We start from the raw sequence: 24879 nt of genomic DNA, 5'->3' as shown, positions 1-24879 counted from the left end.
GTTTGGAAAATGCTCCTTCTGCACTTTGTCACTGCAGGCTGTCATGGGACGGTGACTCAAAAGGAGGAGAAGGGGAAGGGAACAGGGAAAGGTGACGAAGCCGCGCTGCTCCAGAGCTCCTGGCACAGCTGTGAGACTTTCATCTGCTTGCAGTCTGCTTTGTGCCTTGCTGGGGTAAGGTGTGCAGGATGTGGGGTTTGGTGCTGCGGTCCCGAATTCCTGGTGATGATGCTGTGGGTTCTGTGTACCTTTTGGCATGGGCACAACGATGGCTTCAGGTGACAGCAGTCTGTTACCTGCACTGGAAAATCTCAGCTTCTCACTCGAGCTGCTTTGCCCTAAATTTACATAGTAAAAGTAGGTCAAAAAGAGTTTCTGACCTAAAAATCCTAATTCAGCCTTTCTCCCTGTGCTCAGCCAGGCAGTCAGTCCTGGGGTCAGCGCTTGGCTGTGCCACTGCAGGTGGGGATGTCCCTGCTCTGAGCCCCGTTACCTGCACTGGCTGCAGGGCTGTAGGGTGGAGTGTTTGCCCTAGATGTGTGTATTACACACACGTTTGGATACATTTATGTGTGTATATATATACTATCTGTATATGTGTGCATATATCTATTAGGGTATGTGCATGTCTGCACACATACAGGGACACAAAGGCATGTACATTTTTGTATACCCTGATCCTGTGGATAGCATCCATGCCTGTTCAGTAGAAGAAAGACAGGGAGCTGTTGGAGAGGGTCCAGAGGAGAGCCACAGAGATGATCAGGGGGCTGGAGCAGCTCCTCTATGAAGACAGGCTGAGGGAGCTGGGCTTGTTCAGCCTGGAGAAAAGAAGGCTGTAGGGTGACCTGATTGCAGCCTTTTAGTACCTAAAGAGAGCCTACAAACAGGAGGGGAATCAACTCTTGGAAATACTAGATAGCAGCAGGACAAGGGGAAATGATTTTAAGTTGAGGGAGGGAAGATTGAGGTTGGATGTCAGGGGGAAGTTCTTTCCTATGAGAGCGGAGGGGAGCTGGAACAGCTGCCCAGAGAGGCTGTGCATGCCCCGTCCCTGGAGGTGTTCAGGGCCAAGTTGAGTGGGGCCCTGGGCAGCCTGGTCTAGAGTTAAATTGGGAGGTTGGTGGCCCTGCGTGTGACAGGGGGATTGGAGCTTCGTGATCCTGGAGGTCCCTTCCAACCCTGGCCATTCTGTGATTCTGTGATAGGGGGTTGGAATTGGGTGGTCTTTAGGTTCCTTCCAAGCCATTCTGCGAGTCTGTGAGTAAGTATATGTTATCACGGCACTGGGGACCTGGTTCCAAGGCAGCACACAGTCGCACCGCGCTGTCCCCGCGGCTGTTCCCGGCCGAACTCCGAGTTGCCCGGCTGGAGTCTCGAACCGGCGGTCTTTCAGTCACCAATCCCCTCTCGGCCGCTTGAGGGCGCCAGGGAGACCTCCGCTCCGCAGGGGGGCGGGCCGTGTGGGGGCGCGCAGCCCGCCGCTTTAAGGCCGCCGCTCTGGCCGCCCTCTCTATGGTCGGCCGCGGCGCACAGTTGCCATAGCGCCGCCGCCGCGCGGAGCGCAGCGCTCGGGGAGGAGCCGCGGCCTGGGCCGGCACGGGGCCCGGCGCGGGACGGGGCGCTGAGGGACAGGTGAGGCGGCGAGGCTCGGGGGGCCGCTCGGAGCAGGGAGGGAAGTCGCGGTGGGCCGGCGCGTGAGTGTCGGAGCGCCGGCCCGGCTTCCCTGCTCGGGGCCGTGGGGCGCGGATCCCCTCGCTGAGGTTCCCCGAGGGCTGCGGGCCGGGCACTGGGAGATTCGAGACCGGGGGCTGCCGGGGGCGGTGCCTTCCTGCGAGCCGCCCGCGGCGCTTCCTGCGGGCTGAGGGCGGCTCTGGGCTCCTTCCTGCCCGTTCTGCCCGCGGGGCGGTGACACCTGCCGGCCCTCCGTTGGGATGTGCGCGGCGGACTGCGATCAGCGGAGGTAGCTGTGACACCGACGCGATGTCTGAGCTCTCTGCCTAAGGTACGTCCGGGGCAACGCGCGACTTGCCGGGACGCAGCTGTGTTTTCTTTGTGTGTCTCCTCCTCCTGGCCCGGCTGCGGTGTTGTGTGAGGGCAGTGCAGGCTTTCACAGCACTTTTTTCCCTGGCTGTGTGCAGAACTTCCCGTGCTCTCCTTTTTGCAGCAGTCCTGCAGTGCCGCGGTCGGGCTCAGGGGTGGTTATGGGTGCCTTCCAGCCCAGTTGTTCCATCACTGTGTGGTTCTTTTTCGGTTCTCCGTTTGGTTAGGATGTAACGGCAGGTGCTGCAGGAGTTGCCGTGTGTGACAATGTAGCAAGTTGCGCTTAAAGGCTGTGAGCCTCATATTTTAACTTAAGCGATACTTAAGGCATGTAGGTGGTGATGTGAAAGAAGAAACAGTATTTTCCCCTTGTTGTCTTTTCCAGTGCCACCCGCTTTTTGCAGAGCTGGGAAGGGGAACATGAAGCTGTTGGCTCCAAATGCTGGTTCTTATGGTTTCTAGATCCTGTCACGCTCCATTGTGCCGTGCTATCTCTTTAACCTATTTTGCATTCACAGTGGTTGGGAGGAAGGTCTCTATTCTCAGGGACCTTTGCTTCTGTAAGCATAATTATGTTCAGTAGAACAATTGGGTCTAATGAAACCAAGTGACTTGCTCAGGCTATTGTGTTTCCTACTGGGGATGATTCTCTCTGCTTACATGAGCCCTGCTGCAGCTCCCCAGCTGTAGCCCTCTGTGGTGTGGGCGTCCCCCGGCTGGTAGCAATTGGGCTTAATTAAAAGCTGATTGCCATCACATTGGTGTTCATGGATAAGTGCTTAACAGCTCAAGTTTGTGTTGCATTGGAATAGCTTTAAAGCCATAATTTAGATGCAAACTCTTCAGTCAGGCTAGAGCGTGAATCTCCAGTGCTACACGTAGTAGGGTTATTAAAAGAGGTGCTTCAGACTTTGCAGCAGCTGTGGGAAGTGGGCAGGCTGCTCATCAGTTGCAGTGATCTGTTCCTGCTGTCCTTGCTGACTCACCTGGGGATGCACCTGATGCACAGCTGTGGTCTGCAGCCTCACCTTCAGCCAAGGGGAAATGCTGCCCCTGTGCTGTGCCCATTGGCTTTGCTGGAATACATGGAGGAGAAGAAACCTTTTGTTAGGCGTAGATTACCTTTCTGTCTTGAAGTGCACTGTTGTATGCATACCGGGTGTTGTGGAGAGTCTGCTCTCTAAAGCCTTTCAAAGGCCCTGAGGAGTGTGGAGCCTGATCCAAAGATCAGAAATGAGCATGTCCTGTGCCTTTGAACTGGCTGCTTAGGGGTGGAAGGGGGTGAGAGATTAATGTCTGATAGAGGAGAGACAGTGAGGTGCGTGCACATTTTGTGAGGTGATCTGGTCAGGAACTGCCCCTACGCTGGATGAGAGGAGCTGCAGGTGTGTAGTATTGAGTTTGGGGGGACCTAGTGCTTCTCTGTAGTCTGAGCTAGGACAAGAGCATGGCATGACCTTGCTTCCTGCAACCCCCTGTGCCCTAGCACCTGGTTGTATCCTCCATTCTGTGCTGGTTTTCCTCTGCTTCCTAGTGAAGGTCGTGGCAAGAAGGCAGAGATTAGTGCCTTGAGCTCACACCAGCTGGCACTCAGGAGCCTGAAGGCCCTGCAGGGTGAGTAGCTGTGCTCTCCATCTCACAGGTGGGGGGAGAGCTGGAGTAGGAGAATTGCTCTGCCCTGAATTGATGTCAGAAGCAGCACTTGTCTGCAGGCTGGGTTCTGTCACCAGATGGTGCATCCCTCTGAAGGTGGTTATTCAGTCTTCAGAGAACGCTGCCAGGATGAAAAGCCACGGTTTTCTGTAAGAAGCAGAGTATGGCTGTTAGGTTGGGATTTTACATTTTTATTTTCCCCTCTTTTTCAGAGCTGAGAGCTCATCCCAACTTCTTAAAGCCCTCCTTGGCTTTTTAGAACTATGTCCCCATGAAGTACTGCTTGCTTTAAAAAAAGAGTTGCTTTCTGAGGGGCTGCTTATCCTTCTCTGTGTCAGCTCTGAATTCTTCACATTAGTGGTCCTTGATGTCACTTGAGCCTCAAGTGGGCTTTGTGCTCCAGCAAAAAAAAAACCTCAGAATGAGATTGTTTATATTGTACTTCCATGTAGGCTCAAATATTAATTTATTTTCTTTTCCTCTGACACCTTTTCATCTTCAGAATGCTGTGGGAAATGCTTTGAAGAACACTGGTAAGCAGTGCCTTTGTGGAATCTCTTTCTTCAGGCTGATGCTAAGGGAGCACATGGGGCTGGAGCTGCTGGGGAGCTGCTGTACTGCAGGGCGATCCCCTCTCCATAGGACTGCCAGGCTGCGTTTCATGAGGTCCATTTCAAAGGAGTAAATTCATCGGATGAAATGCTTTCTAGATCCTTGCACATGATAACTCTGAGGACAAACAGGCCCTTGGCTTCCAGAACAGATTTCAAAATGGCAAATTATTCCCCAAAAGAAGCGCTTCCTCTGTTTAGATTAACAAAATAATTTTCCTTCTTGGATCCTCGAGCCCCTTCCTATACACGCCTGGCCTGCCGAGGCGGCTGAGATGTCAGGCTTGATAGATTATCAGAGCTGTTTTTCAGTAGTTAAACAATAATGAAACTGTTGTGCTGTCGCGGGGGAACACTGAGCTCTGTGTGCGGACTTCGTCCTGGAGAAAGTTTCAATTGTTCCAGGCAGGGCTGTGCTGAAATGCAGCTTCTGTGGCCGCTCGCACAGCTGTCCAAACTGCGGGCTGCCTTGCGGCCATCACACGGGCATTACCAAATAGTTTGGAAACAGTTTATTTTTTCAGATTCCATGTAAAGTGTGGATTTCCTGGTCCCTTTCGAGTGTGTAATCAGAAAAAAATGGGAGTTGAAGGCGGTGTTTATAAAGGTGCTCAGGGAGCACAGGACTCGGGTTTCTCCCAGCTGACACTCGTGTTGCTCATGCTGTCTGTTTCTCAGCACAGGGCTTAGTGGTTCCTGTGTGGGTTGCTCAGATGCAGCCTGTGGTTGTGTAGCTCTCCATGCACAGCCTCCCAGGTGAGATGTGTAATGTCCTGTGCAGGAGAAATGTGAGGAGGAGGTGATGCACTGTTGGTGAAAATAGACTCAAAGCCCACAGCCTTCTTTTCACTGGCCTTCTTGCTCTCTTCCTGGTGCTTATCATAGCATTACAGGACAGTTGGAGTCGGAAGGGACCCCCAGGGCCATCTGGTCCCACTGCCTGCAGTGCACAGGGGCACCCACAGCCCTCCAGCCTGACCCTGGGGGTGCGTAGGGATGGGCACCATTGCTCTCAGAGCAGCCTGTGCAGTGCCTCGCTCCCTTACCATTCTTGGTAGCAGCTCCTCTGAGCTTAAGACAGCTTTTTTGGAATTGAAGCTTTCCTTTCGGTGATTTCCTACTTCACTCAGAATGACATCCCTGAAAAGAACTGAGATGTTGTTTAGCTTGCTGCTGGCGTCTCCACGCTGAATTGCAGTGCCTACAAAGCGTGCATAGGGAATGCAGCTGGAATTCAAAGCACCAGTAAATGACTGCTTGCACACAGCAAAGCAGTGCAGTTAAAGCAAAGCACTTGCAGCATTTCTTGTCTGCCCTGGGAGACAGCTTCAACCTGCAGAGAGCTTCATCTGATAGCGGTGCTGATACCATCTCTGAACCTTTCTTTGGTGAAAACCTACTGAAAGAGCTTCAGACTGCATATTTTAGAGATATGAAATAACAGCTTGATATGGTTGTATGGGTTTTAGTTTCAGTTCACCTTTTTGCTACATTAGATGTTACTTCTGTCATGCTTTTAAACAGTGCATTCAGCAGTGGACAATGAAGCCTTTTCATCCCACAAAACACAGACCAAATCCAAGCCTGGTTCATGAAAACCTGGCTTTGTGCAGTGAGGTAAGGTGATCATCCTTGGAACAAGCCCTGTCTCCTCGCTGGGCTTTCAAGCTGTGTAACTTGGGAAGGTAACGCTATGGGAGTCTGAGCTTGTTCCTAGGTTTGGGGTGGGTAATACAGGGTAAGGCTTTTATTGCTCTGCCTGGATAACAGATGCAAGCTTGAAATTAGATCTGGAATGCGTGGTTGTAGCTCCTAAATTTCTGCCAATTAAAAACAAACATGAAGAAAAGGATACCAGCTCTTCCTGTCTGCTTGGTCCATCAGCTTGAGTCCTCGTTATGGAGGAAATAGCATGCAAGTATTTAGCAAACCTTCTGAGCTATAAATAAAGTGTAGGAAGGTCCTAAGTACGTATTGACTGTCAGCATTTCTTTCCAGGAGTGCCTTACTTCTGCAAGCTGTGGTGCTTCTCTGAAAGGATCTAACAACACTGTGGGCATAGCAGTGTCTTGAAGAAATAATGTTAATTTGGTTCTATTATCTGCATCGTTGGGGAAACTGGGGCACAGAGCACTGAAGTGACCACATGCAAAGGTCACCTGCAATGGAGCTGGGAACTGAAAGCAGGAACCCTCACCCCTGGTTGTCCCTTGTTATTTATTCAGTGACTAATCTGAAAGCAGTTTCCTAATGGCGGCTGTTGAACTTTAGGTCCTATTTTTCCTTCAGTAGCAATAAGTGGTGTCTGGTTCTGTGTATGTAATAAAAAATGGGGCAGTTCCCAAATCCAGAAGTTCAGCAGCAAAAGAAGGGCTCAGGATGGGAGCAGATGTCTGCTGGGGCAGGAATGCTGGGGATGGTGCTTGAGATCTGGGAGCAGGAGTGAGGATGTTTGGGTTTATTTCAAGTACTCCTTGTTAATAGGCAGTGTGGAAGCACAAGGCAGCATAATATCTTCACTTCCATAATAGTTGGTGTTTTCTTAACCCGACACCAGGTTCTGGTCTAATACAAAAGCCTGATCTCTCGTTTTACAAACAAACCTGGAATGGAAAAAAGTGCTTCTCCCAGTTTCAGAGAAGCAAAACGGGAATGGGCTGATGTTTGTGCTGCAAAGGCTGGGGGGGAATGCAAGAAAACTAACTCCAAACCAAAGTAAACTTAAAAACAAAACAAAGGCCCCACAGCTGGAGCGGAGCAGATTTGTTGGCTTATAAAACTGAGTGATCTTTGGAGCACTGACTCAGGATGCCTGAATGTCTGGGCTTGCCAAGAGCTACGAGCTGAAATGTGGACCGAGTCTGCTGGTGCCATATATGGGAGATTTCCTCTTGGTGACAAAGGCTTGGGGTCTGAAGGATGTGAGTTCTGAAAGGCTGATTGAAGCTTTTATTACTTAATATCTTCTCAGTCTTTTCTATGTATTTTCTACAGGTAGGATCCAACAACCACTTCATGTTCAACAGTTCTGACTCTCTGCTTTGGTCAGTGTGAATTCCAGCTGTGCTGTTGGTGTGCTGCCCTGTGTATGCTGGCAGTTCGCACAGATGCTTCAAGTGTTTGGCCCAGAGCTTTAATATTCTGCTGTAATACAGAAGGGGAGATGTGACAGAGGAAGACAGCTTTCTTTTCTTTTTTTTGGTCATGAATTTAGCTGCAGGGTAGAGAAATGATTTCTTGCATGCAAGTGGTCTGTGCTGATAGCACAGGTGAGCTCCCCGTGGGGTCTGCCAGCATCTCCATGGGGTGTTACCCTTCAATTCACTATCCAAAAATAGCGGGCAGTACAGTTGCTGGGTTTATTTAGGTGTTTCAGTTTGAACAAAGCAAGATTTCAATCCCAGTGGTTTGGGGTTACAAATCCTTAATGTTCCTCAGAGGTTGAGGCTGAATGAAGAAGAGGCACAGTTCCTTGGTCTCTGCCCTTGTTCAGTTGCCAGCTTGGGATCCTTTCTGCCCTAGAAGCAGGTCCTGCAGGCGATTGGAGAGGGGCTGCTTTACATCATCCTTCCTGTTGACTGCTGTAAGGATCTCCTGTTAGTTCTGCTGGCAGACATGGGTGGTAAGGCTTGCACTTTCCCTCAGTTTTCAAGCTCTTATACGGGGTTGCATGTAAGCAAGTTTCAGTTTCAAATGCTTCAGTGCTAAATGAAGGCTGTTTGGCACAAGAATGATTGTTAATATCTATGGAAATGCTTTAAGAGAGGAACTTCAAAGTATCTCTTAAGCTTTCACCTTTACCAGCTTACCACAAATGAGGGTGGGTATTTCTCTCATTGCCTGCAGATGAGGTGACTAAGCCATAAGTGAACTGATTTTTTTTTGGGTTTCAACACTTCCTTTGTTGTCTCAATAGCAATACTTGTATTCATTTTCTTGCTTCTCAGTGCTGCAGAATACCCTGTGCCCACCTTTCTTTAATTACCAGCAAACTCAGATATTCTAGTGAGCTAGAGGACAGAGCTTCCACACTGTGCCAGCTGTGATCACAGAACCATTCAGGCTGGAAAGGAGCTCTCAAATTCTCAACTCCCACCTCACCCCACTGTGCCCCCTGACCACAGCCCTCACTGCCACATCTCCATGGCTCTGGGACACCCCCAGGGCTGGTGACCACCCCCCTGTGCCCCTGCCTGCTGCTCTTGTGGAGAAGTTTTTCCTAATATCCAACCTGAAAACGTGGCATTTTTCCTATCTCAGCACCTGGTTCGGATTTGAATTCAGGTTAATTTGGAATAAGTATAGCTGAGAAATGAGTAAGTGATGTTTGTACTTGTTGTGAGATGCCTAAATTACATACATTCATCTTTTTCAGCCTAGGCAAATAAAAACAGTATCTTTTTTCTGGCTGCAGCTGAACAGGTGAGAGGTTCCCTGCCAGTCTGCACAGATCTCTGCTGTGATTTCACTGCACAATCATCCATCTCACATGTGTGGGTTCCTTGGTTTTTTAATCTTTTCTACTACAGGTTTGTGGAGCAGGGGGGAAGGAGTGGGCTGTGTGTGTTGGGAGTTCTGAGGCCATTTTCTGGTTTCTAAAAAAAGATGTGAAGTGCTCTGCTTAAATAATAAATCTCAAGCTTCCCCTGGAGGTGGTTGAGGAGGTTTCCAACTGGCACTGCAGCTCATCAGTGAGCACTCCTGATCCTGGGTGTCTGAGATGGAGGTAGCAGGTCTTGAGAGACTGATGCCAACTACAATCCCAATTTCAGACAAACTCGATGCATTCCTGAATGCTGATACAGTACCACCTCCAAGAGAAGCTCGGCTGTTGGATGAGTAAAACTGCAAGGCTTGAGATTGTGCTTAAAGCTTTCCATTTTGGGAGCAGCTACTCTGAGTACTTTGTTCTCCAAATCCTCGTACCTGATGCTCCAAGTGGGACAGAGTTTGGTGCTCCTCACGGTGCTTTATGGTGAGATGCATCTTGCTTGCTGTGCACCCATCCTGAAGTAAGCTGGAGGAGCTCTGCCTGGGGTGATGCCTTGTTCTCCCATCAGCCTCCCCTGTGCTGCTGTGCTTCATTCCAAAGGTTCACTGTTAGGAGCACGTTGCTCTCTGAGTCAAAATGGAAGGTGATGTGCTGCAGTCTTGGCCCAAGAGTTTCAGTGATGCAGCTTGATGCCTTTTCATTTCAAGTGGGGATTTCAGCAGTATGATGAAGATGCACACTATGTGCCACCCTCTCCTCCCCTTTCTTCTCCAGCTCTGTGTTGCCCCCACCCAGAGGAGCGTCCCTGACGCTGTGCAATGATGATTTGCTTTTTCCTTGTTGGAAACTGAGGTCATTCAAACCCATGCAGTTATTTTAAGTTTTCAATTTTCATTTAGCAATTCACTGCTATATGTTGTCACTGCAGTTTTGGCAGCCTGAGAAAAACAGCTGCATGAAATGAAATCCAAGAAAGACTTGTGATGCTGTGAATGAAAAGAGGAAAAAATAATAGAGCACGAGCCAGCATCAATTTTGTCCTACCATAAAAAAACATTGATTGAAATAGTATGCAGCTATCTTGGGTTTCTGGGCTGTTGACTGCTGCACTTTTGGCAGAGCTTCCCCTTTTGCTTTCACTTCTGCATGCTGGATAAAGACTACAGGCACGGGTACACACACAGGGTGCCAGGAAGGTATGGTAACAAAATGGAACACTTTGGAAGCGTAGCTTTTCCAGTTTCCTTTCATCTCTTTCTGACTCGGTCTGTGCTATCTATTGCAGCTGACCCCATCTCAGATGTGTATGTTGAGCTGTTGTGAGGGAGTGCACCAGGTGTTGTGTTGGAAGGGAGACAGGCTGTCAGATCCATTCCTCTTTCCAAACAATTTGAGGCAAAGGAATTTAAGACAAAATAGGTAAGACAAAATCTGGTCTAGAAGTGATCAGTCACATGGTGGTGTTCAGTGCTGGGTTTTGTGCTGACTTGCTGATAGAATGTCACTGACTTTGTGCAAGGGAAAAGGCAGGCTGTTAATGCACTGCCATCTTGGCAGATGTCTGGAAACCTAATTAGAGTTAATAGCAAGGAGAACTGTTGTCTAAATAGTTTTCAGCATGTGCAGTGTGACTTTAGGTCAAAATAAACACACTGAAATAATGCTCAACTCAGGTATCAGCTCCTTTTAAAACAAAACAGGATTTCCAAAGCCCTCATTTGGGAATTGGGTGAAGTCATCTGGCACAGCCTGTGCTGTGGAGCAGGACAGCAGGTGGGTGCTGTGCAGTTTGGGTGCACGCCTCAGAGCTGGGGACTTTGGAACCATCTTTCCATGCAGTGCTGCAGAAATCCCTCAGCTTGCTAAGAGCATCCTTCCAGTTTCCCAAGGAAAAGGTGTCAGAGGTGCTGGAAGTGCAGGTCCTCATGCTGCTAGCAGTGTTGGGGGTTTGCTGTTGGGTATTGGGTGCTTGCACTGATTTCACCTTCCAACTTCTAACAGACAGAACAGCAGCAGGCGTTGGGCACAGTCTGCTTGCAAACTGTAACACAAGTGCTGATAAGCACTGCTAAAGCTACAAAGTATTCTTGGACTACCAACTATCTTTTGTTATGATTTGAGATCTCTAACTTTTAACTTTTTCTCTCTTCAAGCAATCTTTCTAAATGCTTACACTGCAGGTGATCTACTCCATTGTAAACTAAGTGCAATATAAAAGGGTTTCTGTCTGCACAGAGGTGTCCCTTGTGCAGTGTAACTAGGAAATACTTTGTTTTACTATTGGAAGCAGTGATAGCTGAGCACAGCCACGTTTCAGCAGTGCTGGGCCTCTGGCTCCTTCCTGCACAGCCCTGCCCCTATGGGTTGCACTGTTTCCTTTCTGCTCTGTGGTGAATGGATGTCACTTCCTTGATTAAGATGCTGGTGTGCAGCCAAGCTGCCTTCCTCTGGGCTCGTGTGCTCTGAGGAGCAGCCCTGAGCTGTGCTCCTTCCTCAGCTGAGTGCAATGAGATGAGTGCCTCCTGCTCCCCCTGCAGCAGCCTTCCTACCTGCTCCACTGAGCTGCAGGACTGTGGCTGTTGGAGGCACTGAAGATGGATTACCCAAAAGCACAAGCTATGCTACCAGCCACGAGCCCTCTGCATCCCATGGGGAAGGTGCAGGCAGTGTGCAGGCACAGCAGAGGTGCTCCTCTGTGTGGAAGCTGCCATGAAATGACCTGGGTGCTTGCTTCTCTGGGCTCACTGCAGGCTGACTGGAGTGCTCCATCCTCTTTGTTGCTGTCTTTCTTAGGCTGCCATCCAAGTGGCCGATCAGAGCAATCATGTTTGCCTTCATGAAGACTGTCAGTATAGCAGACTTGAATGAGCAAGATGAGCAATATTGAGTCCTTCTGGGACAAAATGTCAGCCTCTTCATCCAAGCTGTGTTTCTAGCAGTGATACAGTTCTGGTATTTATGTGGTTTTGCAACACAGGCACGTTGTCACGCTGGGCACACGTGGATCAGTGCCTTTGCTCATAGATGTAACTTTTCCATTTGTAGGTCAGAAACAAAATGAACGTGCCCAAAGCTGTTGTCCAGCACTGAATGAGGTAGCTGTGCTTCCCCCCAGCAGGATGGCGCTGGCTCCTGCTCTCCTGTTTCCTCTCCTCCACACTGTTTCAGGCTCCACTTCTACAGATGCTGTGCTCAGAGGACAGCCTGCCTGCTTGCCTCTTGTAAATGCTGCCTTTGACTTTCCCTTCTGTTCCAGCATATGGTTTCTCCCATTCATTGTAATCCAGGTCTGTGTGCCTGTGACATAGACTGACAGACTGAGTAAATGTCACTTGATAACAGGGCTGCAGAATGACCTGCTCAAGTAAATGCTAATTTGTGCCCAAGGAAGCAGTGACTTCACTTTTCAAGTGGTAGGTTATTAGTGGAGCTAATTTTAGCAGCACATTATCAGTGAAGGTTTAGCCAGTGTTGTTTGGTTTTTTTAATGAGCAATTATAGTCTGCTCTTAACGAGGCACCAACTGGTTAACTCGTTAAACTTCAGCCATTGCAAAACAGGCTTCATGAAAGTGGGATCTGTTGAATTTTGCAGGGGATCCAGCATGGAATAATAACAAAAACCACAATTTGAAAATGCTGGAGGAAGAGATGAGTATTTCCAAGTCACAGTGACCTGTTGGGCTTTCTGAACACGTTTCAGCAGCCAAGCTGCAATTTGCTTTGCATCTCCCTCCCTTTTTGGCACCCTTCTCTGTTTGCAGTAACTTCAAGGGTCGGTGGTGGCTGCAGGACTCCTGGGAGGAGAAGAACTTACTGGGGAGCTTCTGCTCATGTGGGGCAAAAATCAGCTGCCGAGGGAGTGCTGTTCCTTTTGATCTCTTCACTCAAGTGTTTCCTTGGTGCCACTGTGCTCCTTTTCCTGCATTCCTGAGCAGCCAAGCAGACTCACAGAGAGCTTTATTAAATGGAGCCCAAAGCTCAAAGATTGTGAGAAACGGCTTTGTTTGCTCGGGTCCCTTATGGTTTGCACTCTTGTAAAAATTCCCTTTCTTTTCCTATTCAAACATAAAGCCATGCAGCCAGAGCCCACCTTCTGGTAGAAATCCATGATGCATGTGTAATAAATCCTGCATTGGACAGACTGCTGCTCCAGCCGAGAAGGTGTTGGCATTAATACTGTATGTAGAGTAAGAGATATGGTGAGAGCTTGACTTAAAATAGTTTTTAAGTGACTGTAGGAAGCATCAAAACCCAGGCATGCATTATGAATACCATCTCTGGTAGTGTATGGGGTGAAAACTTGAATACCAGTGATGTTTCCTCTGGGTTGAAGTAGTGCTTGCAGGTCCATACAGAGCTCACAGATGTGTAGAGCTGTGGGTGGCTGTGGCTGCATCTCCAGGCAGGGCTGATTTTAACCCTGTACCCCTGCCCTTGGTTCTCACAGGTCCTGCAGGTGCATGGTGCAGGGCAGCCTGGCTGCTTGCAGTTACCTGCTGCTTGCCTGCAGTTCAGCTTGCACTTTCCCAAAGGCACGACCTGCTGCCATCCTGCAGCTGCATGGGTGGAACATCTGTTTTCTGCTGTTGGCCACTGCAAGTGCTGTATCCAGGAATAAGGAAGACTGCTGCTGTCAGTGCTGCCTGCAGTGTTGACTTGCTGGCACGGCTGACATCCTTTCCTTCAGTTGCTGGGGAATTGGCCGTGTGGCTGTCACACATCAGCACAAAGTGGTTTCAATGGAGCATCTGTCGATGCAAGCCCTGCGTGCAGACAGACTTATTGACAGAGGTTTGTAAGTGATTAAAACTGCCATACCCTGCTGCAGCTGTGCTGTGTGAGCAGCTGTGGTGTTTCCACGTGCTCCCATAATGATGGAAGGTGTCTTTAGGAAAAGACCCACGGATCAGAGGCAGCCTGGTCAGCGGCTGCTGTCAGCCTTTCTGATTCCCAGCAACGACACAAATCAGCTGAATGTGGAGTTGTCTTGTTCCATCCTGCTTTGTGCACTCCCTTGTTTTTCTTCCTGACGTTTGATGTGTTGCAGTGTTCCGGAGTGAAATAGTGGGCTTGTTAGGAAAACAAAGTGCTGGGGGTGGGCAGTAGCACTTGTGTGTTGTGCTCTCGTGGGTGGCCTTTGGTTTGTGGGGGGCTTTGAAGCAGGAGGAGCGCTCGCCTGTGCTGCTGCAGGGCCTGGGGATGCTCGTTTCCCTGTGCAGGGATCTCCCCTGTGGTTTAGATTTGTAGTTCTTAGGGGTGAGCCTCCAACAGCACTGTTTAAAGCACAAATTCAGTGCTTTTGCATTGTGTTGGGGTGTGTTACTGCCTGTGATTGCTTGAATGTCAGTGTGTGGAACCTAACTTTATGATTTCTGAAGTATGTGTTTTGATTGCAGTGCAGAGCTCATGCAAATGAGTGATGTGTTATTGCTGTTCATGGAATGTCTCTCTGTGTATTTATCAGGCAGTAATTACCTCTGCTTATCCAGGATGACAGCGGTGGCATGTGGAAATGAGCACCAGGCTGACACTGCAGCATTGCTGTCAGTGCCTGCAGGGCCGTGTGGCACTGAGAGCCTGCGCTGCTCTCATTCATTCTGGTGTATGGTTATAAACAACTGCATTTAAGCTCATCTTCCAGCACTGCAGTGTTAGGCCAGGGGCTGCAGGGTGAAAGCAGAAGTGCAGAGAAGGCAGTCTGTGCTCTGTTCAGCAGGACGTGGTGACATGTGCTGTGCGCTCTGAAAACAGAATGCCCAGATGGATTCTAATTCCTCTGTAACTCCCAAAGCAAATTCCCAGCAGTGTGTTTCTGGAATACTTCTCCATGGGTGGTCTAAGAAGGCAAAGCTGCATTTTGTACTGAGCTGTTGGGATTTTAGCTGTGTGTACATGTCAGAATTTGGCTTGCAAGAGAACAAACAAGTAATTATGTGTACAACTGTTTTCCCAGTAACTTAGTGGAAGTTAATCCCTGATTTTTCTCAAGTTACTGATGCTCACTTGCTTTTTCCCTTCCAGTTACTATGTGGGCAAGCTGCTGTAACTGGTTCTGCCTGGATGGCTCACCTGAGGAGATGCAGGCACCGCAGGGAGCCCGTGCCCAAGCCTACTCCAACCCTGGGTACAGCTCCTTCCCATCACCCACAGCTTCTGAGCAGAGCTGCAAAGCGTGCGGGCTGCACTTCGACAGCTCCTCGAGGAAGGTGAGTTGTGAGAGTGTTCCACAGTGCCACAGGATTAAGGGAATGGTCAGTTTGCAGCGTGCCCTGTGCCTCCCCCTTCACTACAAAGAGCCAACATGAAGAGAGATGAGTGTTCACCGGGGGCATCTGATTTGAGGTTACCATATGGAAAAGGACAGCTTGCCTTTGCTTCTGTGTCTTGTTGTCATTCTTTGGCAATTAGCAGACGCTGTTAAAGATGCCGTAACCTCCATCTTGACTTCCCTAGCTGTAATCACTTAGAGGAGAATTACATTCAACATTAGCCTTTAATTTACCCCTTAAAAAGAAAAAAAACCCATTGTACTGAGAAGCGTCGTTGTTTATCTCTGCTTCAGTAAAGGAAAATCCATGTATTTCTTCCAAGCTGCTATTGCAAACTAGAAGTCATAAAGGTTTTTTGAAGTTGTGTGTTACATTGCTGAAGCTTGGTGCCAAAAAAAACCCCACAACCTAATCCATTTAATCTTGTTTGTAAACCTCGTTTGTGAGCATACTGATGCCAGAATAATTGTTGCCACAAGGTCTTTTAATTAGACAGCAAACGCTGCCACTGATATTATTGGGGTGTGGTGGTTCCTATAGTGCTGCTTGAAAAAGCTTTGAGTAAAGAAAGCTGTTCAGAGTCCAAACTCTGCTGCCTCACTGTGTGATCTATTTGCTCACATAGGCAAATAGCAGAGAAGTGGTAAGTCCTGGTCCAGCTGTTGCTTTCTACTCTTAAAACAACGGGGATGTTGATGAATTTTCGCACTGGGAAATGCTCCAGGAATCACTACAGCTTGAAATCTGGGGGTGCTCCTCTTCTTTGTACTCTCAGGCTTTTCCCTGACATTGGGCAGTCTCTGAGTCAGCTGGGAATAGTGCAAGCACTGCACGTGGCTGCCGTAGTGCTGTCTGTGTGCTGCCCTGTTCCTGTGGTGTCCTTGTTGGGATCTGCTGAAGCAACACGAGATGTTTCAGCTCCCAGTGAGTCCTGTGCTTCCCCTGGTGCTGGCTGACTGTGTATCTGGGACAGCCCAGTACAGTGTGTGCTTCTGTCCCAGCTGCTCCCATTCTGTGCAATCCATTGAAATGTGTGAGGCTTACATCCTGCATTGTGAAGGGGGTTCCTCAGCCGTAGGCCACTTCTGCCACCCTGCTACTGGACTGGATCTCAGGGGCTGACTGGAGCTGGATGGCTGCAGGTGGTGATGCAGAGCAGCTGCAGGAAGGCTGCTCCAGATGGGGGTTTGGCATAAAGAACTGTATACACAACTTAGAGGAAAAAACTGACATGTCTGTAAGCTGTCTTGTTTCTTTAATTCTGTTGATGTGGACCAAGCTATGTATGAAGTCTCACTCTGATGCAACAAGACTGCAGAAAACTGTGTTTTGTCCCAGGAGAGGCAGTACTTCTGAACTCCAGGGTCCAGCTAATCCTTGTGCTGGAATACCATGGGTAAACTATGAATTCCTTATGCACTGCAGACCATGTGGATAACTTAAACAATGACTTCAATTCAGTTAAAAAGGCAGAATGATGGTATTTCAAGAACTTGAATTTGAATCATAATTGTCTTAAATTTTCATGTAGCGTGGCACCTACTGAAAGGAGTGGGGTAGGGAACATGTGAGCAAAGCGTGTACTTGTAAGATGCTTGTAAGTAACTACTGGAGCATCATGAAAAGATGTAAAATGTAATTGTGGAAGCACAGGCTGGGGTGGCTGGCTTCCCCTGAAGATGGAGAGCAGTGGGAGCTGATGGTCAGGGACCTGGCTGTGTTTTGACTTCTTGAGTGCATGATAGGTAAGTGGGGCTGGCTGTGGCATCACTGTTTGGAGAAAGCACACTGCATAACACAGCCATTGCTGCACTCGTGGCTGTGATATCTGGGCACAGAGGCACAGTTTGGGGCTGGAAGGTCCTTGGCCATAGAGTGTGTTCCCTTGAAAAAGACAGTGTGGGAGTTAGAGCATGGGGGAGGCTCCTTCCAGCTGGAAGCAAGCATGCTGTGTATTCCTGTGTTTGGTTCTTTGTTTTTTCCCTCCCCTCAGTTCTCCTGATGGCTGTCCTGCAGAGGGTGGGTTGCTGAGAGAGGGAAGTGCTGTCTGTGTGCTTACTTTCCTATCGCTGGCCTTCCTGCAGTGCTTGTTCTCCCACTCCAGCACAACCACAAGGCTCTGTCTCTCCCCTGAAACTTCTCAAAGTAACTGCATTGCTCCTGCAATCCCAAGGTTTAAAAAAAAAAAAAAAGTCAGTTAAAAGCTTCCAAAATGTGTTTTTCATAATGACCAGCCTACAGAACGCTTCTCAGAACTGGATGGTAAACGGAGATTGCCCTTCCTGCCTTGTTTGTGACTGATGAAGGGCCCTTTTGCATGGCACTCCTCCAGGGAAAAGCAATTCTGAGATGAGTTTCAGGTTTGTGTGACCAGAGAGTCCCTCTGTGCAGAAGTTTCCTTTGGTGGCAAATCTGTGGGTTGGCACTGTGGAGCTGCTGGGCTGCAGAGAGGCTCAGGAGGAGCTTCTGTCAGCAGGAGCTGTGTTGCGCCCTGCAATGCAGGGCACAGGTCTGCTTTCTTTAAACTGTGACACTAGAGATGTTCTTGAATCACTAAGAGCAATTCATGAGACTTTTTTTCTATTTGCCATTCCCCCCAGCTGTTCATGGGCATTTTTCCTGCAGCACTCCAAAGGATGAGGATGCTCTGAGCCATAAGCAGGAGGGCGAAAGCTGTTTCTCCATTCCAAGCAGCTGCAGAAATAAAGGGTGTAAATCATGAAGCCCAGAACTCGTGTGGTGTGGCTGATGGTCTCTCTGAAGTGCACTTTTGCAATTCCTATTGGAAAATGCAGGGTTTGACTTTCCCAAGTGTTAATCAGTTTTTTCAGAGGTCAGCATGGATGGTGAGTGGTTGGAGCTCCTGGAAATTGAGCCCTGGCTGATGACATCAGGGCAGTGGGAGATGCATGCGTTAAACAACAGAACTTTGATCTGAAAAGCTTTTAAACACCTGAGGCCTAATATTTCCAAAAGCTCCAAGTGCCTGGCACCGATTCCCACACACTGTGAATATCATAGAAAATAAGTTGGTTTCATTGCATAAGAGTTGAATTCTGTTGTCTGTCAGTGTAGGCCTTGCTGTCTCCTTTTCCTCTTACTTTCATTTGGTGACTGTGGTGAAATGGACAGGAGGACGGGGGGGAGGCAGTCATCCATAGCAAGTAGTGAGAAATGGGGATGTGTTTTTAGCAGTTCTCTCTCATGCTGCATCTTTCCTAATGCACAGAGTGGTGTTTTACAGGCTGTGCACAGCTGGCTGGGCTTTACTCTGCAGGCAGCTGCCTTGCAGGTAGCTTGAGATTTCATCTGTGGCTGCAACTGGATGAACGGGTCTGGATGAAAATGGATGAACGTGGTGCAGAGTTATTTCAGAATGAATTCCTTCCTGGGCAGTTCTCTCTGTGAGCAGGGCTTTTCTATGAACTGTGAGGATTCCAGCTGTCTGCTCTAAGGAGAGTTCTCATCTGGGATCATCCATACGTACTTGGTGCCACCTGTCAGTGAGAAGGGTTTGATGGTGCTCTGATGGGTTACAGCTTGCCTTGGCTTCCAGGCGCCACTGCTGCGGTTGCTGTGCTTCCCTCTCAGGGCACGGCGGGTTTGTTTGATTCTGTTCCCTTCTCTTTGCCAGCATATCTGCCTGGACTGTAAGAAGAACTTCTGCACGTCCTGTTCGAGCCAGCCTGAAGGCGGCCCCCTGCTCTGCCACCTCTGCCAGCGCGTCCGAGCCACGGCTTTCCAGCGAGAAGAGCTGATCAAGATGAAGGTGAAGGATCTGCGGGATTACCTGGCGCTCCGCGAGATCTCCACCGAGCTGTGCCGCGAGAAGGAGGACCTGGTGTTCCTGGTCCTTGGCCACCGACCGGCGCTGAGCCAGGAGGAGCAGATGAGAACAAACCCGTTTCATACTGGTGCCTCTGGACAGCAAGACTTTGTGATTCTTCCACCGCCCAGCACAGCCTCCCCTACCTCACACGACACGTCCCCAGTGTCTGCAGATCCCATCTCAAGCTCTCTAGCTCAGGAACACCGTGAGGTACAGTCTCCAACCAGAAGCATCTTTTGCAGAATGGTCTGCCTCTATTTTCAGTTGCTGCGTGAGGTTTTCCAAGTAGGCAATGTGCTGTGGAAGTTTAACGTTAAAGATGTCTGCGTACAAAGCAGATGCGTGGATCTGTGTCTGTGCTGATGTTGACAACTTTGACAACCATTTAATCTAATATTGCATACAATTGTTTTGTTCTTTGAGTGCAAGCACAGTCCAAAGCATCCTGCAGCTGGAGGTGCTGGAGAAGAGTGCTGTGAGATGGGCAGGGTGTTTAGTGTCAGCTGCACCCAGATCAATAGAAGACAAAGCCCAGCTCTGTTGCTGGTCTCCCATTTATGATGAATGTTGTTGTTCTGATGAACCTTGTAAAAGTTTGCTTTTTTTTTTTTTTTAAGTTGATTTTTGCTTTGTTTGTCTTCCTGCTATCTGGCCTAGGAAGTTTACACAGTGTTTGACATCTGCTCCTGGTCTGTTACAAAAGTTAATGGGCATATTTACTTCCTGTGGGCTAGAGCAGGGAAAGTCGATGCTATCTGCCTTCTGCTTCCTCAGCAGGTGTCTAGTACAAAAAAAAATATCCCAAAATAATCTAAAACAACATAAAAAAAAAAATCCCCACAAGTATTTAAAGGGCCTTTTCATTTTCCGGATTCATGGATGTTTCCAACCCCATTTTTTAACCTTTGTACTCTGTACCCTTACTGCCCTGTGATACATTTCAGCTTCCTTTCTTGACTCACAGGACATCCTGCTACAATTCAGGTCCTTTTTTTGTTGATACTCTTGTTTTGTAAACATTAGCAAGTCACCATTTCCCTAAGTAGGATGGTAACATTACAGCCTCATTTGTCAGCAGGCAAACCAGAGGGGAATGACAGCTGAGGGGCAGCCAGCTGCAATTACACTGCAGTTCCTTTCACTTTATTAGATGATCAGAGCAACTGCCATTTCTTTCTCCAGTATTGTTGCTGCTGGTCCTCCACTTAATATCTCCTATTTATCTGATCCAGAACAAGCTGAGGAGGTATTTCTGTACCTGTAATCTTTGAGTAGTTTTTCAGACGTGGTCTTAAGAAGAGACCTGCACTGGTACCTGGTGTGCAATGTGCTGCACAGGGATACTTCTGCCAGCATGCCCAGTTTTTCACTTGTGCTGTCGTTTGTCAGTCCAGTGGGTGTGGGGGGGTGTTGCAGTGATGCTGAACTGTGAAGCTAATTTCCCTCTGGACAAGCAGAGAGATGGTGTTGGTGAAAGCTTTATTTCCTCTTTTAGGGAATTGGGTATGTGCCTCCAAGCCAAGTTGGTATGACAGGAGTTCAGAATGCAGCAGAAGCACCAACAGAGGAGGAGACACAGGTTTGTGTCTTAAAAGGAGACAAAGAACAAGGAACACCAGGTTTCCCAGGTTGTATTTGCCACCGCAGAACCACTGCCTCAGAGATGGGTGGCAGAACAGCAATTTGGACTGAACTCCTTCAGACTCTCCCAGTCCCCTTCTTTAGCACCATCCTGTCCTCCACTTACAGAACTGGTGTCCTGTGGATGGTATTGCCATAGGAAAGATTCATTTCCATCCTAGGATTTGTATTTCTGATAAATTCCCACTATGTGCATATTGAAAGTTCATTTAAATTATAATGCTAGGAGTTGAGAGCAAGAATCATTCCAAGTTTTTTTTTCTCTTTCAGTCTACTGACTCAGAAGATAACCTGGTGCAGGGGAGGAAGGCTTCTCTTTCTGACCTAACAAGCATTGGAGACATCAGTGAGTTGTCTGTGCGACAGCTGAAGGAAATTCTTGCTCGCAACTTTGTCAACTACAAAGGCTGCTGTGAAAAGTGGGAGCTGTTGGAGAGGGTGACTCGGCTTTATAAGGAGAAAGACCTTCAGCATCTAGGTGAGAAACTTAGTGTGTGTGTGTGTTTTTCTTCAGTTGCAGAAGGGAATAAATTCTACCTGATGTTTCTTCCTGCAGGTTAGAATAGAGGTTTAAGTTCTAGTATACGCATTATAGTGAAAGTAGCTCAACTATTAATCGTTTCTAAGTGTTAACGAGGAGAGCATTATGCTAGCTGTGGAGAGTGACTCCCCTGTAGTAGCAGTAAAGGAGAACCAGCTCAGGATTTCATAATGCTGTGGCAGGTTGTGCATGTTGCTGCATCACCCACAGACCAGCTGATTGCAACTACAGACAGATGACTGCAACTGCTTTCATCACTTGGCTCATGGTAACAGGCAGAGTGAGCAGGAAAGTGCCTCACCATAAACCACTGAGATGCAGCTGCTCTGTTGAGAGCAGGCATGTGGTCAGCAATTGGCTCCCACTGCTGAACTGCTGTGGTTACCTGTGCTTTGGTCTCATTCACTTTATCACAAAAGGGATCTTCCTGAGCTCTCTGCACAGCTGACTGATGAGAAGACAGTGGTGTGTGCTGATAAGAGTGCATCTGACTTGACTTTCAGGTCCCAGTGTGCAGTTTCTGGTAATTAAAAAACCAAAGCCACGAAACAAAAAACACAATGTGCTTATATGCTTCTATTTCACATAATTTATAGCAGTGTTATGTTGCTGCATTTTGTGCTTTTGAAGGAACGTATCCTTCCCCTTTGATTACTGCTTACCTGTTTGTGTGCATGTGCTCAGCTGTGTTTGGCAATAAAGGTGAGATTGTTTAACACCAAAGAAACTGGCACAAGGGCTGCTGGAAGTGCAGTGGTAGTACTGCTGAGGAACTTTCTTCCCAGTTTCTCTTATTCCCACCAAGTAACTTTCTCCCTTTATGTTGCAGTTTCTGACACCGATGATCAGACTGGTAAGTAATATTCTGCATGCTGCTGCGTTTGTGTTGTTTCTAAGAACCTCAGTGCTACCCCATCCATTTCTATTGTGCAGAAAACACTCTGCAAAGGCTAAAGCTTCCTGCTTCCCTGCTGATGGGAGCAGCCATATACCCACGTGAATGTAGATGCAAAGGGGATTTTTCAAAGCTTCAATGCATGAATGCATCAGAAGAACAACTCACAGACTGCGCAGTGACGTTCCTTTGTCTCCCTTGTTTACCTAGGTGCTGCTGGGCTTCCTGGTGTGGAGGACAACCTCTGCAAAATCTGCATGGACTTACCCATAGACTGTGTCCTGCTTGAGTGTGGCCACATGGTCACCTGCACCAAGTGTGGAAAGCGAATGAGTGAGTGTCCCATATGTAGGCAGTATGTGATAAGGGCTGTCCATGTCTTCAAGTCCTAAGCGTGCATAAAGGAGACTGGTGATGCCTTAAAGCCTCATCTGCTGTTAAAGAAAGGGGTGAAGTTGCTACAAAAAGTTAGAGATTAAGATGCAGGCCCTGCTGGAAGCGAGGAAAGGATGAAGCCTGGGGAACTGCCTACTCAAGCCATGTTTGCCTGTGCTCTTTCCACCCTGTTGTTTTACACCACAGTGCCTGGACTCCCTGGAGCTTGTTGTCAGCAGCAGACAAATAATTAGCAACCTCCATTCTAGAGTAACTGGATCCACAGGTGGGACAAATGGATGCCTAGCTTTCCACCATAGATCCTGAAGGTTCCTATTTTTCACTGAGTACAAAAACACAGTAAACTGTGGTCTCAAAGTGACACATTTTGCTGCTATTGAATGTTGACTCCACTTCTGTTGTGTTGGGCAGCATTCCCACTGACAGCTTGGTTTTCAAGGAATAAAATCCTATTATTTTTTTTTTCCCCCCCTAAATTTATTAAGCTGCTTTTGCTTGCAGGACAGGCAGATTGCCTCCAATTTCCATCTTCAGAATAAGCTTAATTCTAGCCTAGTAGGGTTATGGAGAAAATGTATTGTTTTATTTGAAGGTGGGCTCTGGATTACTGAAAAAAATAATGGGTAGTGAAAGGACTGTGAAATACAGCTTTACCCTGCCTGCTGTTCATTGTGCCAGCAGGACAAGGACGTACAGTCTGCTGCTGTTGGTTTGTTTGACTTTGTGGGTTTCCTTACAGTGCAGCTCAGCAGTCACTTCTTGTGATTAAGGAGCTAAGAATTCACAGCTTGGGCATCTTAGATTTTGTGAGCTAGAGTGAGGCTTCTACCGCTACACAATCATAGTTAAGTACAGGTGATGGTAGAGAGACTGGAAAGAAACTTTATCTCCCTTGAATCAATAAAATGAGAAGTGATCATCATTGCAGAAGCTTGTTTACTCCAGCCCTGCTGCATTCAGACAGCTTAGCACAAGTATGCATTTGGTGATGGCTCTGCCTGTGAGGGTGGCTAGGTCTGTGGTGTGATGGTGACAATCACGAGCCCTTGGAGCCATCCTGGTGAAGAGTTTGTTCTCTTGGAGGCCTTGCTAGAGAGAACAGTGGCCTGTAAGGGCTGTTGGGCTCAAAGTTCCAGAATTTTGATGCCTTAAGTTTTTGCCACTGTGGGACTGCATATTTTTTTCTGAGTGATTCTGAACTTGAGTACCTTCTGCTGCAGGTTTTTCCTGCCCAACTTTCCCTTTTGTCATGTGGATCAAACTAAATCTCTGTGTGGGTGTCAAGAGTGGAATAGGATGAAACAAGTCTTGACTTAAAGCTTCTGGAGTAGTGGAAATGCAGTTACAGAAGCATCATTCAAGCCATCTTACTATCTATTGAAGCAATGTTAGATAACAGCAAATCAACTTTGCAATATTTAACGTGCAATCTTTAATGCTGGATGAGTGGCAACACCCTCAGCTGGTGCAGAGCAGAGGGGCTCTGCTTTACAGGTGGGGATTATGGACTTAAGATGAAGACATCCATCATGCCACAGCTAACAACCTCACACTGCTGAGGTGGCCTCTGAGCTTCCTGACTGAAAACAGGACAGCTGTTGAGGTTTATTCAACTCAAAATGTTGAGTTTTCTTCCCCTGTTGAGGTTGTTCTCTAATATTTGGCTTGAGGTTTAACAGCTTCCAGCATGAGAACTGATGCAATTCAACACATCGTGTTCAAAAAGTGCAGATAAGCATTAACTATTTACTCTTCAGGAGATTCACAGGGAAATCCTTAAGAGATACAGAGAACACACAAACAAAGCTTTGAGCAGTCTCAGTGGTAAATTCACTGTGAGAATTCATGTCATTTTTCAATAACTCAGGATGGGGGGCATGTAGCAAGATCATTCCCCCGGGAGCAGATCTGCTTTTACAGGGTAGATTTATTTTCTATGGTAAATACATCAAGCTGCAACTCAATGGCAGAAATTCTATGACTGAGAAAAGGTACCCATCTGAAGTCTGAGGTGTGCTTTCGGGAGGGAAAAGCACCTTTTTCTGACTATGCTGTTTTGCTTGTGTTAAATCAAAATCTGAAAGAACTGCTTAATAATCTGAAGGAATATAGTGATCTGAACTAATAAATGGAGATATTTATGTGCTTTATGTACACTGTACATAGTTTAAATATTTTAAAGTTAATATTCTACTTGAAATGGCATGTTATTCTCTATCAACTCCTCTCGGTACTACGATAGTTAAACTTACTAGTTTTGGTACAGAAGTTTGGTTTATAATTTTATAATAAAGTTGAAATGTGATTTAGTTAACCTTGTTTTCTGACTCTGTTGCCAGCAGCCCAGGACAAAGCAGGGAGCCTACAGCTACTTAACCAGCAAAGGTTTGGGATATCAGGTGCTTACATACCACAAGGTGAGCTGCAAGGACAGTCTGGTCAAAGGAAAAGAAGATACTGACTCTTCAGCAGTATCTTAACTTTGTGAAGAGAGGGAGAGCACACTT

At 47.7% G+C, this 24879-nt stretch overlaps 1 protein-coding gene across 5 annotated transcripts; it reads left to right on the top strand.

The window, feature by feature from the left end:
• The first annotated feature begins 152 nt into the window (after nt 1-152).
• Nucleotides 153-24686, top strand: RFFL (ring finger and FYVE like domain containing E3 ubiquitin protein ligase). Of its 5 annotated transcripts, none has more exons than XM_048966669.1 (7): nt 153-174; nt 14823-15007; nt 18705-19109; nt 20395-20478; nt 20811-21018; nt 21911-21934; nt 22187-24686. In XM_048966669.1, exons 2-7 carry the CDS (start codon nt 14828-14830, stop codon nt 22366-22368), a joined length of 1083 nt encoding a protein of 360 aa, XP_048822626.1. In that variant the 5' UTR covers nt 153-174; nt 14823-14827; the 3' UTR covers nt 22369-24686. The 5 variants fall into 5 exon arrangements, with proteins under 5 accessions (XP_048822626.1, XP_048822622.1, XP_048822621.1 ...); XM_048966665.1 differs by lacking the exon at nt 153-174 and adding an exon at nt 1504-1635; XM_048966664.1 differs by lacking the exon at nt 153-174 and adding an exon at nt 1671-2005.
• The last annotated feature ends 193 nt before the right edge of the window (nt 24687-24879 follow it).

This window comes from Lagopus muta, chromosome 20 (assembly GCF_023343835.1).
Source record: "Lagopus muta isolate bLagMut1 chromosome 20, bLagMut1 primary, whole genome shotgun sequence".
Taxonomy (NCBI): domain Eukaryota; kingdom Metazoa; phylum Chordata; class Aves; order Galliformes; family Phasianidae; genus Lagopus; species Lagopus muta.
This window is presented reverse-complemented; position numbering and strand designations above follow the sequence as displayed.

What these genes read in the sequence shown, in the direction of transcription:
- RFFL (XM_048966669.1), top strand. Translation starts at nt 14,828, where the DNA reads ATGTGGGCAAGCTGCTGTAACTGGTTCTGCCTGGATGGCTCACCTGAG. An exon ending in TCGACAGCTCCTCGAGGAAG is followed by an intron (nt 15,008 to 18,704) that starts GTGAGTTGTGAG and finishes TCTCTTTGCCAG; the next exon opens with CATATCTGCCTGGACTGTAA. An exon ending in GAAAGACCTTCAGCATCTAG is followed by an intron (nt 21,019 to 21,910) that starts GTGAGAAACTTA and finishes TTTATGTTGCAG; the next exon opens with TTTCTGACACCGATGATCAG.